Below are 15439 nucleotides of genomic sequence, written 5' to 3' on the forward strand. Positions count from 1 at the left end.
CGGGAATGATTGGAATTGAATCGGGAGCAAAAAAAAAAAACAAAAAAAAACAATCGGATCGGGAAATATCGGGATCGGCAGATACTCAAACTAAAACGATCGGGATCGGATCGGGAGCAAAAAAACATGATCGGAACAACCCTAATTATCACAAATATTATGAAAATATTTTATAAAGGTTGAAAAGTTACCTAGTGTTGCTTCAAAAACACTAAACTAGATAACGCCACCATTGTCATCATTTAAAAATGAAATAAAGTCGCCTGGTCTTAAAACCGCTCCATCTACGTGTGTTACGCGCGCTGGCACGTCAGCACAATGTTATGCGATTCCCCTGAGCAACAGGTCATTTTAGTCGATGGTAGGTTACAGTTCTCATTTCTGTTGCACTGTAAATGTATAAATCTGAATTACGTACTCGATAAAGATGGTGACTATTAGTAGTGGACCTCTCAGACTACTCCCATTCTTAAAACTATGCATTTTTACTGTACCAATATTAGGGAAAATGAAATAAAAGTCCTCCATGTGAACTTTGATCAGGCCACAGTTCTGATTTTTGTGGTACTGTAAATCCACAGTTCTGAATAAATTTTGGCCAAGGTTAGTGGATAATAATAGTAGACCTCTCCGACTACTCCCATACTCAAAACTGTGCTATTTTTACAATACCAAATTTTAGAACATTTGAATTAAAAGTCCTACATGCATACTTTGATCATGTTGCAGTTTTTTTTTTTGGTGGTACTGTAAATCCACAGCTCTAAATTAATTCTGGCCAAGGTTAGTGAATGTTAGTAGTAGACCTCTGTGACTACGTCCATACTCAAAACTATGGATTTTTACAGTACCAAAATTTTGAAAATTCGATTTAAAAGTCCTACTTCCATACTTTGATCAGGTTGCAGTTCTTATTTTTGTGGAACTGTAAATGCACAAATCTGAAAATGTATTGGCCAAGGATGGTGAATATTAGTAGTGGACCTCTCTGACTACTCTCATACTCAAAACCATGCATTTGAATTAAAAGTCCTACATGCATACTTTGATACTTTATTACAGTTCCCATTTTTGTGGTACCGTAAATCCACAGTTCTGAATAAGTTCTGACCAAGGTTGGTGAATATCAGTAGTAGACCTCTATGACTACTCCCATACTCAAAACTATGCATTTTTACTGTACCAAAATTTAGAAAATTTGAATTAAAAGTCCTACATGCATACTTTGATCATTTTGCAGTTTTTTTTTTTTTGTGGTACTGTAAATCCACAGCTCTAAATTAATTCTGGCCAAGGTTAGTGAATATTAGTAGTAGACCTCTGTGACTACTTCCATACTCAAAACTATGGATTTTTACAGTACCAAAATTTAGAAAATTTGAATTAAAAGTCCTACTTGCATACTTTGATCAGGTTACAGTTCTTATTTTTGTGGTACTGTAAATGCACAAATCTGAAAATGTACTGGCCAAGGTTGGTGAATATTAGTAGTGGACCTCTCTGACTACTCCCATACTCAAAACTATGCATTTTTACTGTACCAAAATTTAGAAAATTTGAATAAAAAGTCCTCCATCCATACTTTAATCAGGTTACAGTTCTCATTTTTGTGGTACTGTAAATGCACAAATCTGAAAATGTACTGGCCAAGGATGGTGAATATTAGTAGTGGACCTCTCTGACTACTCTCATACTCAAAACCATGCATTTGAATTAAAAGTCCTACATGCATACTTTGATACTTTGTTACAGTTCCCATTTTTGTGGTACTGTAAATCCACAGTTCTGAATAAATTCTGGCCAAGGTGAGTGAATATTAGTAGTAGACATCTCTGACTACTCCCATACTCAAAACTATGCATTTTTACTGTACCAAAATTCAGAAAATTTGAATAAAAAGTCCTGCATGCATACTTCGATCAATTTACAGTTCTCATTTTTGTAGTACTGTAAATCCAAAGTTCTATATAACTTCTGGCCAAGGTTGTTGAATATTGGTTGTAGACCTCTCTGACTATACCCATACTCAAAACTATGCATTTTTACTGTACCAAAATTTTGAAAATTTGAATATAAAGTCCTACATCCATACTTTAATCAGGTTACAGTTCTCATTTTTGTGGTACTGTAAATCCACAGTTCTGAATAAGTTCAGGCCAAGGTTGGTGAATATCAGGAGTAGACCTCTCTGACTACTCCCATACTCAAAACTATGCATTTTTACTGTACCAAAATTTTGAAAATTTGAATATTAAGTCCTACATCCATACTTTAATCAGGTTACAGTTCTCATTTTTGTGGTACTGTAAAGCCACAGTTCTGAATAAATTCTGGCCAAGCTTAATGAGTATTAGAAGTGGACTTCTCACTCAGCCTTTTGCTGGCTGGATGGCTTCCAACACTGTCCATGAGGTCTTTCAATGACTCACAGGCCACCCCCCCAGTCCGTCCCTGATCGTGATTAATTCATGGATTCATCTGATTAAACTTTTTGTTACTTCAAGTGGTTTTTTCTGCATGATCATGTTTCAGTGCCACTGAGAGCAATAGATGTCCAATCTACTGTATTTTGACTGGGAGAGGTTGACAGCGAATGATCACTTATACATTCACATGATTAGTTTTTGTCATTTTAAAGAAATCAGGAAGACGAAATTGACATTTTCTGCAATTAATCTCAATGAATTGTGATTCACGTATACATAGATTAATCATCATTAAACAGTTTTTGTAACTTCAGACAAAAGCTAATCGCATGATCATGTTTCAGAGCCATTGACATCTATCGCAGTCCATGGCAGCCAATGAGTTACGAATGGGCGGGATCAGCTGCATGTGGATTTTCGCCATTTGCAAAAATAAATGCATTAATCCGACATACTATAATTCATTGAGATGCACTTGTATGCCCTAAAGGTTGCCCATCTGTTCCAAAATGGCCACCAACCAAGAACACATGCCAGTACAACCCTTTGAACTACCCGAAAAGAAAGTCTTTGTTGAAATAAGTTAAAAACAACCCGACAAAAAAAAAAGTAGTATATCTCTATTCAGGAATTTTGTTTGTCCATGACTAAATCATCTTTGTGTCCTTATGTACAATAAAGTGAAGAAAAGTACAAGGCACACTTGACAGCTATAAATAAAAAAAAAGTAGTAGTGTGTGCTCCTGTAAGGGGTGGGGATCGTCTTAGATGCTGTCCACGAAGCTGCCGGGGAAGAGTCCTGTGCGGCCGTTGCGCTGCAGCGTGCCTTTGAACCAGCCGTCCTCGCGTTTACGGTGCACGAACACCACGTCACCCTCCTTCAGCTCTAGCTCCGCCTCGCTCTGCGGTGGATACGACACCACCACGCGGTACCTGAAGTACAAGGAGCAAATATCAGGCGTGTGCAGGACAGCCACACACAATTATTTTTGTAGCCAACTAATCAAAGATTATTTTTTCAATTAGTCCACTACTCAGTTTTTTGCATAGTTACAGTGATCCCTCACTTATTGCTGCTAATAGGGACCACAACAGACTGCGTTAAGTGAAAAACCGTGATGAAGTGTCATCTGCCCATTTTTAACATACATTTTTTTGGTATGTGTGTATAAGTGTAAATAAAATCCAATAAATGCATAGATTATCATTAGAACGTGGAAGAATAGTTTTAAACACGTAAATAAAATAATAACATTAATAACAATAACATAAAATAATGTGTAAAGAATATAAATAATACATTATTAATAATACATAATACAATAGTACATTTGTTCTCTCACTCGTTCTCATATGATACGTGTGTGTAAGTGTGCAAACGTAGATGTAACTAAAGTACATGAATGTTTTTACAACTTATTGATATATTTTTAAAAAATCCGCCATGTACAGAGGGCGCGAAAGCTGGTTATGTAACATGTTATAACATATTGTAATATGTTATGTTCCGTTAAGACATAATGTTGTAACATATTGAAACAGGTTGTTATAACATTGTTATAACATTTTATGTGATGTTATAACATGTTGCTATGTTATACCGTGTTATGTGATGTTATAACATATTATGATGTAACACGTTATAACATATGTGATGTTATAACATGTTTTAACATATTAAAACATCCCATAAAATTATGTTACATTATGTTATAACATGTTATGTTACATTATGTTGTAACATTATAACATCCCATAAAATTATAACATGTAACAACATGTTACATTATGTTGTAACATGTTATGTTACAACATGTTATAACATGTTGTAACATGTTATAATGTTATAACAATGTCATAACATATGTTACAACAATGTTATGTTATAACAATGTCATAACATGTTACATGTTATAATTTTATGGGATGTTATAATATGTTCCATTATGTTATAACATGTTATGTTACAACATAATGTTGTAACAACATAATGTTGTAACATAACATCCCATAAAATTATAACATGTAACAACACGTTATATTATAACATGTTATAACATGTTGTAACATAACATGTTATAACAATGTTATGTTATAACAATGTCATAACATATGTTACATGTTATAATTTTATGGGATGTTATATGTTCCATTATGTTATAACATGTTGTCACAACATTATGTTGTAACATAACATCCCATAAAATTATAACATGTAACAACACGTTATATTATATCATGTTATAACATAACATGTTATAACATCTTATAACATTATGTTGTAACATGTTATAACATGTTATAACATAATGTTATAACATGATATATGATGTTATGAAATCTATTAAACCATATTATAACGTCATGCTATACCGTTATGTTGTATCATGATATGTCATAACAACATGTTATATTGTCATTCTGCATTTATAGATGACCACAGACATGAGAAAATTTAAAATTTCCCCCTTTTGTTGGCTCTCTCTGTTCAAAATAAAATAAATAAATAAATAAATGGGAAAAAGAAACAATATTTACCCCCCCAAACAAAAAAAATGGATTAAGTTTTTTTAAAGAATGAACAAAATAATAAAAATATGACAATATTTACTCTTTTTTCCTTATAACATTTAAAAAAGAACATTTCCACATAGCTTTTATTTTATGCAAATATAGTATTTGAAAAATAATCTGATTAAAACAAATTTACTGTTCTTTTTTTTAAATTTCTGATTCAATTATTTAAAACTTAAAAAACAACAACAACAACAACAACAACAACAACAAAATATACCAGCATGAGGCTTGAAAAAGGATTTAGACAACAATGCTTTTCAACGTTAAATGGACATTCAAAACATTTGATTAACTGAATAAACCTGACAGCTCCAATCACGACAATGGGTACCTCTCGCAGATGATAGGCCTGGCGTCGTGCTGCAATGATGACAGCGAAGAGCAAGGCTGGCGAGGAGGCGGAGCAATAGGAGCGTTTCCGTCCGGGGCGGCGTTCCTCCGATTGGAGGAGGGGTCCGACGACGACGACGAGGAAGGCACGGCGGCGTCGGGATCCGGGCCGGAAGGAGGGGAGGCCTCGGGGCCCGCCGCACCTTGGACCGACTCTCCGACGGCGGCTTGCTCCGCTTCCAGTGTGGGCGAGGAAGGCGGCGACTGACGGGGCTTCTTCTTATTGGACAGCAGCTTCAGGAGACTTTTCTTTTCTCTCTGTAGTAACAACAAAACGAATTGGAATCAAACTACAAACAACTTTTGCAACGCTTTCTAAACAGCAAACAGACTTTTGTTGTTTCAAATCAAACTTTTAAATAAAGATGGCAAAGTATTGAAGTTAAAAGAGAAATGTGAATGTGTTATTTCCTACCTTGATGTCTTTGTCCAGGCGGCTCGCCAGGGCGGCGCTGGTGGCGGCGGCGTTGAGAGCAGCGCCGTTCCCTGTCAGGATGGGCACAGGCCTCAAACCTTCGCCCTCCAAGGAGGCGGCGCTAACATTGGGCGGGGTGAGTGAGGCGGCGGCACACCCCAATGCCGCGGCCGCCCGAGCGCATCCCTGAGCGGGGCCGGCGGACGGCTGCGGGCAGGCGCCCAAGTGGACGGGCGGGATAGCCGCCGTAGGTCGTTCCTGGCCGTGACAGGCGGCTGGACATGGAATTTTATAGTTTACCAGTCGGTTAAATCAAATGTCGCTGAACACCGAGCTGGTTGAACTTACCTGTCCTGACGGCGTTGCGAGCTTGATTGACGGTCATCTGCGAGCTGACGTGTAACGGCGCTTTGGGCTGCTGGCCCGTGGCCGTCTGAGCCGTCGTGACTGGAGCCGCCGCGGGCTGAACGGCGGCGGGATGTTTGGCCGAGTCGGGGCCCGCCGCTACGGCTCCGTGATGGCCGGACGAGGGGCTGACGATGGTGATGCCTCTGCCCGCCTGCGTGCATAGACTCATGGCCACCTTGGCTTGGCCGTTCCCCGATGCAGTCCTACAACAAGCACGCACGAGGGGGGTACGAGCAGAAAGGTCAAAAAGGAAGGGAAATTTGTTCCAGATTTCAAAGTGGTTGAATAAAAAGTAGCGCGAGCCCTTTTAAACACGCTAAATTACGACCTAAAACACTTAGATGTGAACATGTTGAGTGGGCGTGCGCGTGCATTTCAACTGCTTCCAAATGTGCAATGTGGATTAGATTAGGGATGAATAATGGAGTTTGTAGGTTTACATGTTCAACGATAACAAAAATATTCCGACAAAATATTCCTTAGAAGTAAAAGCAACAGAGATGAAAGCAAAACTTATGATGCCACACGATGGCGCCGATGCAACATTTTAAATCGCTTAGGACTGCACTAATAATTGAATAGCTTTCAAAAATTATGGCCAATGAACAATGTTTCTTTTGGTTGCAACGATTAATTGACTTAACAGAATAATCGAGAGAAATTTATTGAACAAATATTTTTATAGCCAATTACACGTATATAATAGATAATAATATACAAAAAATATTCATTGGGCTTCTTTATAGTAATTCTCTATTTTATTTTAATTAATTTTCTTACATTTTCTGATGAAAAAAAAAAACGGAAAAAAAACAGTATTATCTATTTTATTTTAATTAATTTTCTTATATTTTCTGATGAAAAAAACAGGGGAAAAAGTATTCTAAAATAAATAAATTATTATTATATATTAGCACAAAATAATTAATTTGTATTTTAATGCACTATTATTTTTAAAGTAATTTAAACGTAAAAAAGAAAAAGAAATATTCTCCTTTTTTGTTTTTAAAGTTTGCATTTATGGATTTTTCCAGAAAAAAAAGTCAGATACAAAAATATATAAATAAAAATTAATACTTTTAGTATAAAAACATAGCGGTTTAAAAAAACTTATTGATCAGTTTTTGCTGTAATTTAAATTTATTTTTATCTTTAAAAAAAAGTTGTAAAAAGGGTTTAAAAAACAAACATGCTGATTATCTGTCCAATTAATCAAAATATCATATTTGCAAAAATCTGTTTTTTCTTAAGAAAATTATCGTTATATATTATTCATAGTCCAGCTTTTTTTGGCGCAAAGTTTTTCTATTTCCAAAACACATTTGCAACTAAAATATAGAACTCAGATAAAAACAGATTAGTGAACTAATTACAAAAATAAGCGGCAATTACCGTAATTTTTGGACTATAAGGTGGCAACTAACTATAATAATAATAATAATAATACATTTTATTTGTAGAATGCTTTTACTAATGCTCAAAGACGCTTTACGGTTGAACAAACAACAGCAAACAACGTGAACAGAACAAAACAATAAAGAAAATAATTATAAGTTAAAAGCTAGTTTAAAAAGGTGAGTTTTTAACAGTTTTTTGAATGTGGGAAGGTCTGAACAGGTACAGATGGGTTTAGGGAGTGAATTCCTATAAGCTACACCCACCAAACTTTACAACAAAACTACAACTATACTGGACTATAAATCGTAGGTGTCCAAAATGTAGTATTATATGATATTCACACCAAAATATGTATGGCTTATTACCCTTTGAAAATCCATAAATAAATTGTACTGGACTGTAAGCTGCAAGGGCCAAAGCCGAGGGAAATACTGGTGGCTCATAGTTAGAGAATTACAGCGCTTGACTAAGAGCGTAACGGTATTTATATTCGTCCTGTACTGTCACAGTACAGGCATCACGGTTCGGTACACACAGACAGATGGAGAATATGTTTGAATTAGAGCTGAAACGAATACTCGAGCAACTCGAGTTTAAAAACTGATCCGAGTAATTTTATTCACCTCGAGGAATCGTTTAATTTTGCCAGTTCTAAGCATCACGTTTTGCCCGGACTACTTGTAATGCGGGACAACTCGCTGACGTCACGTACGTAGAGGAAGAAGCAATAAAAAAAAAACTTACCGCAGCCGACAGCCGCTACAAACTACGCCGACGTTGCTAAAAACTACGCCCGCATAATGCTAGTTTGGTAGCAGGTAGTGTCAGATGAGTCTAATAGATATCGCATAGATGCGATATGACAGACTCGGCCGCGTCTGCCGCCATCTTTAAGCAGTAGACTTCTCATCGCTAATAAATATAACGTCACTGTCACTCGCTCATGTAACGTTAGCCCTTCGGAGGGCTAGGTTTCTATTGATTATGACCACTGTCGATGCGTGGCTAACGTGTCTTACATACAGGCTTTATTTAATCTGTAAAAACATAGCGCTTTAGAGTGATGAGGGTGTAAAATTAAAACATAATAAAGCTAACTGTCAGTTTTAGCTCAGTAGTCATTGCTGAATAAATGTGCTCCAATACAGCTGGAATCATACATTTATTTTGAACACTGCAAAAACTCAAAATCCTACCAGTAATTACAGTTTAGACTAACTTAAAACTTAACTAAAACTTAAAAATAGCTTGACACAAATGGAAATTAAATTGAAACACGTGGGGAAAAACACGTAGCTTTCAAGTGATGTGTGTTATCAAGCGTATTTACATTTTTAGGTAAGAAATAGGTTTGTTTTTTTAAAAGATCTAGAAGTTTTTGGAGTGAAAGCAGTGAATTTGTGTTTCTAGTCACATCTTAGATGCAATTCTTGGCTGTTTTCAACAATGTACATCGAAAATAAAGACATTGATTGACTGAAAATGATTCAATATTGGATTAAATGTCTTTTTTTTCTCATGTATATTTATAATTGCTCTTTACCTAAAAAAAAAAAAAAAAGTTGTATCCGATTACTCGATTAATCGATAGAATTTTCAGTCTATTACTCGATTACTAAAATATTCGATAGCTGCAGCCCTAGTTTGAATGTTAAAAAAAAAAAAAGAAAAAAAACGTGTCGGAGTTAGTCCTCCTCCAATCCAGTGGGCGGAAGTAGAGGTAATGCGCCTAAATCAGACATGTCCAAAGTTGGGACAAATGCGCCTCGTGGTCAAATTTCATCCAGCTCCCAGCCTCTGTCCTAAAATCAATAACGTCTGGCCCGCACACAGACTTAATAAATTGGTCAACAGTACTGCTACCAGCATATGAAGTAGCTTACACACTAAATGCTGCTCCTCATTTACCCATTAAAAGGCAGCAGCACTTGTAGCAACATTACCCCATGTGACCCTTTACTCCAAATTTTCTAAAATGACGACAATCAACAAAAAAAAAAAGAAAGTTTACTGTGACGGACGACGCTTCAAGGATAGGTGGAAATTGGACTATTTCTTCACAAAAATACGCAACAACTGTGTCCGCCTCATTTGCAAAGAGACAGTCACTGTTTTTAAAGAGTTCAATGTGAGGCGATATTACCAAACAAGACACGCTGACATGTACGACAAGATTACAGAGAAGATACGTTGTGAGAAATTGAAGCAACGTGAAGCTACTTTATTTCACAGTAGTATTTCGCAAGAGCCCGAGAGTCGAAAGTCTCACAAAGGCTAGTTGTGAGATTGTTGAAATGATTAATTAAAAAAAATAATAAAGCAAATGTGACGCACAGAATGTCTTGCTAAAATTTGCTTAAATATATTGTTCTTAGGGCTGTCAAACGATTAAAATTTTTAATCGAGTTAATCACAGCTTAAAAATTAATGAATCGTAATTAATCGCAATTCAAACCATCAATAAAATATGCCATATTTTTCAGTAAATTATTGTTGGAATGGAAAGACACAAGACTGATATATACATTCAACATACTGTACATAAGTACTGTATTTGTTTATTATAACAATAAATCAACAAGATGGCACTAACATTATTAACATTCTCTTAAAGCCATCCATGGATCGAAAGACTCGTAGTTCTTAAAAGATAAATGTTAGTACAAGTTATAGAAATTTTATATTAAAACCCCTCTTAATGTTTTCGTTTTATCAAAATTAATAAAATTTTCAATCAAAAAATCAACTAGAAGCTCGCCATTGTTGATGTCAATAATTACACCAGGCTCACTCATAGTGTAACACATAAAATCAGTTGGACCCAAGCGCCAGCAGAGGGCGCCAAACACCCAAAAACAAGTAACAAGTGAACATTAAACTACTGTCATTTTAATGTTTTAGCGGGACATGTGCGTTATTTGCGTCAAATATTTTAACGTGATTAATTAAAAAAATTAATTACCGCCCATTAACGCGATAATTTTGACAGCCCTAAAATATATACTTCGTTAATTTAAAAGCCGATCCTTTTCACCCGCTTCCGATCCTCGGAAAAATGGTGCGATCCCTATTTTTATGGATTTTTTCATATCGGCTGGTCAGATTAAAAAAAGGCAGATACCGATATACGTCAAATTTCCAAATATCGGCCCGATATATCGTTTCATCTCTATTTTGCACTTTAATGACAGCTGTTTTTTAGTTTTACCCAATAGAACAAATTTAAAATGCTGTGATAAAAAAAAGCCCTTTTGTTTTTCCTATTGTACCGAACCGTGACCCTGTACCAGACCATGACTTGCGTTACGCCCCTACAACTGACTAAAAAAAAGATGGTTTCCTATGACTGACCTGCTGACCGGACTCATGTAGTTCCCCGGGAAGACTCCGATCTTGCCGGTGTGCATGGAGGTGCCCTTGAACCATCCGTCCTGACATCGCTCCAGCACCAGGAACATCTCGCCCTTCCTCAGCTCCAACTCGTCTTCCTTGCGGGGTGCGTAGGGGAACATGGCCACATAGCTGCGGTTGCAAAACAAAGACACGTTCCGTGAGAACCGAATACAGGAAGTTTGTGTCTCCTCCAGCAGAGCCCCCCCTCAATTCCCACTCCCGTGACAGGGAATTTGCGGGTCACGGCTCTACTGGGCCGGCGAGGAGTCACAGCTGGGATGTTGTCGGCACGAAATCCCAGGGAGATGTCGGATGTGTGCGCGCAAGCGGATGCAGATGGCGGCGGCGGAGCGGGCCCGGGGGTGGGGGTCTAATTCTAAGCAGGTATGTGGATGCTGCCTTGGGGGATGTAGAAAAGCAAAAAAAAATATATAAGTCTGACTAATAGCACTTCCAATGGGAATCTAGAGGTAAGCGGCACCAGCCAGTTTTAAGCATGAGCAGTAAATCATGGTGGTATCCTGTACAACTGGACATAATTATGTGGCGCTATACAGTGGTACCTTTACTTACGAACATCTCAACAAACGTTATCTTCAGGGAAAATATTGCCTCTTGTTAAGAAATTTCAGGTCACGAGAGGCAAAAATACAATACAATACTGTAAAAGATCCATATGTACTTCCTGCTTTCTGCTTTATGTCACGCTACAAGATCCTGCTGCCATTTTGGTTACAATTTCTCCCATCCCCTCCCCTTCAGTATGCTGTCCTCCTATTGGCTTATTATTGATGACGTTTCATTTTGGGTGTCGCAGTATGATGACGTATACAGGCGCGACGGTGTTATTGTTGCTATAGCGGGTCGATGTCGGAGTCAAATGAGTTCAAGGCTCATCGTGTTTTTGTCTTACGAAGATTTTTTTTAAGCCCACAGACGGTTTATTACATTAGTTGCATATTATAACACAGGTCTCCTCGCATTTTTGAAGAGTGACATAGGCGAAAAAGCAGTTTCTGCTCTTGCACCCTTCTTTAAAATAAATTGCTGTATTTTAAGCCAAAACAACAGTTGTGTTTGATAGAAAAATATGTCTATATATTGCCATAGCAGATTCATGGCACATTAAGTCCCCAAACTATTTTTAATTCGTCCGTTTTACCCTGGAGATCCCCATTTGCAGACCTCACACAACCGCTTTTGTTTCAACTCAGCCATAAAAAGACGGTAAGTAATTATATTTATTGTTCGAAATGTCTGCATTTTTAGCTTAGAATCATTAATTGATGTCTAATATTTAGTTTAGGGCTGTCAAACGATTAAAATTTTTAATCGAGTTAATTATAGCTTAAAAATTAATTAATCATAATTAATCGCAATTCAAACCATCTATAAAATATGCCATATTTTTCTGTAAATTATTGTTGGAATGGAAAGATAAGACAAGCCGGACATAAGCATTCAACATAATGTACATAAGTACTGTATTTGGTTTATTATAACAATAAATCAACAAGATGGCATTAACATTATTAACATTCTCTTAAAGCAATCCATGGATAGAAAGACATGTAGTTCTTAAAAGATAAATGTTAGTACAAGTTATAGAAATTTTATATTAAAACCCCTCTTAATGTTTTCGTTTTATTCAATTTTTTGGGGAAAAATTTCAATCAAAAAATAAACTAGTAGCTCGCTATTGTTTATGTCAATAATTACACCATGCTCGCTCATTGTGCTGAAACCTATAAAATCTTTCGGGCCGAAGCGCCAGCAGAGGGCGCCAAACACCAAAAAACAAGTAACAAGCAGACATTACACTGCTGTCATTTTAATCTGTTTGAGCGGGGCATGTGCGTTAATTGCGTCAAATATTTTAACGTGATTAATTTTTAAAAAATTAATTACCGCCCGTTAACGCAATAATTTTGACAGCCCTAATTTAGTTTTTTTTCTTTTTTTTTTTTTTTAAAAACGACTTTAAAAAATTATTCACTCGCATATTTTAAACTTTTAAACAAATTACGTCACAATGAAAAAAATAGTGTCAGTAAATAAGTCACGGATATCTACCTCCTATCCTTACTATCGCTTAATTGTATTTTTTTTGTTACTGTCGTATTTTCCTCAATATTTTAGATGATAAATAATCGATCCAAACAAATTGAGAATTTTTTTTTTTTTTAAAAAGGTAAATATATGAATCTCTCCTTAATATCTGCGATTTCTGCATCACGACCCTTGATATATGACCATATTTCTCCCATAAAATCCAGCTGTGGCCATTCACAGCCGTGTCTTGACACTCGGTGATTCATAATATTTCGTTAAAGTTATGGCGTCTTTAATTCTTCACTTTCTTGCTGTTTAAATTTATTTATTTATTTATTTTTTTAAATGCCCTCCTGTTCAAAAATGTTCTTTCCCCAGAAAATTGAGATTTTAAGCTTTCCAATGATGTATCACACAGGCATATAGGACAATTTTGAAATTTGGCCATATTCGTGGTTTCAAAGTGGAACTTCAAGTCACCTAAGTGTTTTCTGCCATATAATGTTTAAGTCTGACTCAAAGCACTTCCAATGGGAATCTAGAGGTAAGCGGCACCAGCTAGTTTTAAGCATGAGCACTGAGTCATGGTGATATCCTGTACAACAGAACATTGTGAGCGAAGTCGATTAACCGTGTCTATGCCAAAGTGGATAGTTATTTGTCTTTTTGTTTCCCACATATTTGACTGCGTACAGATCCAGACTGTATGTGGCTCACTTTATGATGACACATAATACACAGAAATGATGGCTAGAAAGTTGTTTTCCTAAGCGACACCACTGTTTTCCCCAACTCACACTGTAGGTCTTTGTCTGCCACCCTGGTCGCCAACGTTGGGGGAGGGCCTCTGCCCCGCCGCCGATGAGTACCCGGCGCCTCCGGCGGACGACTGCGGCGGAGGAGGAGGCGGCGGCGGGAGCGCATCCTGCAGGGATGACAAGAGAAAACCGTGAAGGTGTTTATTATTAGTAGCGCCGCAGTTCCTGTTTGTTTGATAACAAAGGATCCCGAGTGAAAAACCTTTGGACCCATGTGTCTCTCAAAGTGATCCCGTTTGACCTCCGCTTTTCCTTCTATTTGCTACTTTTTGCTTGTTTGTTCGCTGCTAGGAGACGGCACAGCTGTACAAGCAGCAGAATTTAACGCGGACCATATGAAATGACGAATCACAACTGGGATCAAGTCAAATTCAACTTGGCACTTGTTACGATGGCAAAATCCCCCATTTACCATGTACGTGCCATAATTATATCCACGTGTGTGTGTGTGTGCTTGTCTATTGAACGCAGCTTTGGCCAGCCAATGACGGTAAATTTTTCTCCTTAAATTGTTATTAATTATTATATTTATGTTAAGATATTTTTAAAAAATGGATTGTCATTAATTGCGGTGAAATCTGATCATTAATATTCCCTATTTAAGTGTTTATATTTTTCAATTTTAAAAAACAGCAAATCCTCTTGATTTTTAAAAAAGTTTTATTACATGTTAAATTTTAAAAATTTAAAAAAATATATTTTGATTAAAAGGGTAGAAAAATAGTAAAAATTGATTGTCATCAATGGCAATGAAACGTGATAATTATTGTCATTAGTAAATATTGATATTAGGGCTGCAGCTATCGAATATTTTAGTGGTCGATTAATCGATGGACTAGTTAGTTCGAATAATCAAGTAATCGGATAAGGAACATGAAAAATTAAAATACCTGAGCAAAGCCTCAAACGGTATAAATTTACTTTGAAAAATGAAATTGAAAAACAAAAGAACAATTGGCTAACTTACATAGAAAAAGTCAGCTAGCTTAAATGCTACAAAATGCTAAAGTTTTTTTTTTTTTTTTTTTTTACAATGCTCTAAACAAATGGTTCAGACACATGTTCCCACAAAAAAAAAAACAGGTGAATATACCTATAAACTAAATTATGAATGCATTAAAAAATATTAGCTCAAACAAAAACCTAACTTACGTTGGTCTTAACAGGGAGCAGTTGGATTCAGCCATGTGAAAAGAGGCAGTGTATCCACCCTAATCAATAAAACTACATGCAAACACTTTCAAAATAAACCATTACAACACCACTTTAATTAAACAAATACTCGAGGCAACAAAATTAAATTTGAATATTTTTTTCTAATCGAATAATCGAGTTAATCGATTAATCGTTGCGGCACTAATTGATATTCAACTTTTTTTAAAAACATTTTTATAATAAAAAACTGCATTTACTCTTTTTAATTGAATTTTTAATTATTATATTCTATTAATTGTTAATTAACAGAAGAGAAATGATTATTTTAATTTAAAAAACGGAGGAATGTGAAAATTGATTGTTGTCAATAGCAGTGAGACATCATTATTTTCATGAAAAGTAAATCT

The 15439-nt window shown here is 36.2% G+C and overlaps 1 protein-coding gene across 1 annotated transcript in view; it reads right to left on the minus strand.

The window, feature by feature from the left end:
- Window positions 1-15: 15 nt before the first annotated feature.
- The window catches only part of sh3rf1 (SH3 domain containing ring finger 1), a 121085-nt gene continuing 105661 nt past the window's right edge, over window positions 16-15439 (minus strand). The window contains exons 7-12 of the mRNA XM_057841886.1: window positions 13857-13984; window positions 10966-11136; window positions 6157-6419; window positions 5809-6083; window positions 5335-5651; window positions 16-3359 (exon numbers count right to left, since the gene is read on the minus strand). Coding sequence (XP_057697869.1) covers window positions 3191-3359; window positions 5335-5651; window positions 5809-6083; window positions 6157-6419; window positions 10966-11136; window positions 13857-13984 — 1323 coding nt within the window. The 3' untranslated portion in view covers window positions 16-3190. The remainder of the gene's footprint in view (window positions 3360-5334; window positions 5652-5808; window positions 6084-6156; window positions 6420-10965; window positions 11137-13856; window positions 13985-15439) is intronic.

This window comes from Corythoichthys intestinalis, chromosome 7 (assembly GCF_030265065.1).
Source record: "Corythoichthys intestinalis isolate RoL2023-P3 chromosome 7, ASM3026506v1, whole genome shotgun sequence".
In the NCBI taxonomy this organism is placed as follows: Eukaryota; Metazoa; Chordata; class Actinopteri; order Syngnathiformes; family Syngnathidae; genus Corythoichthys; species Corythoichthys intestinalis.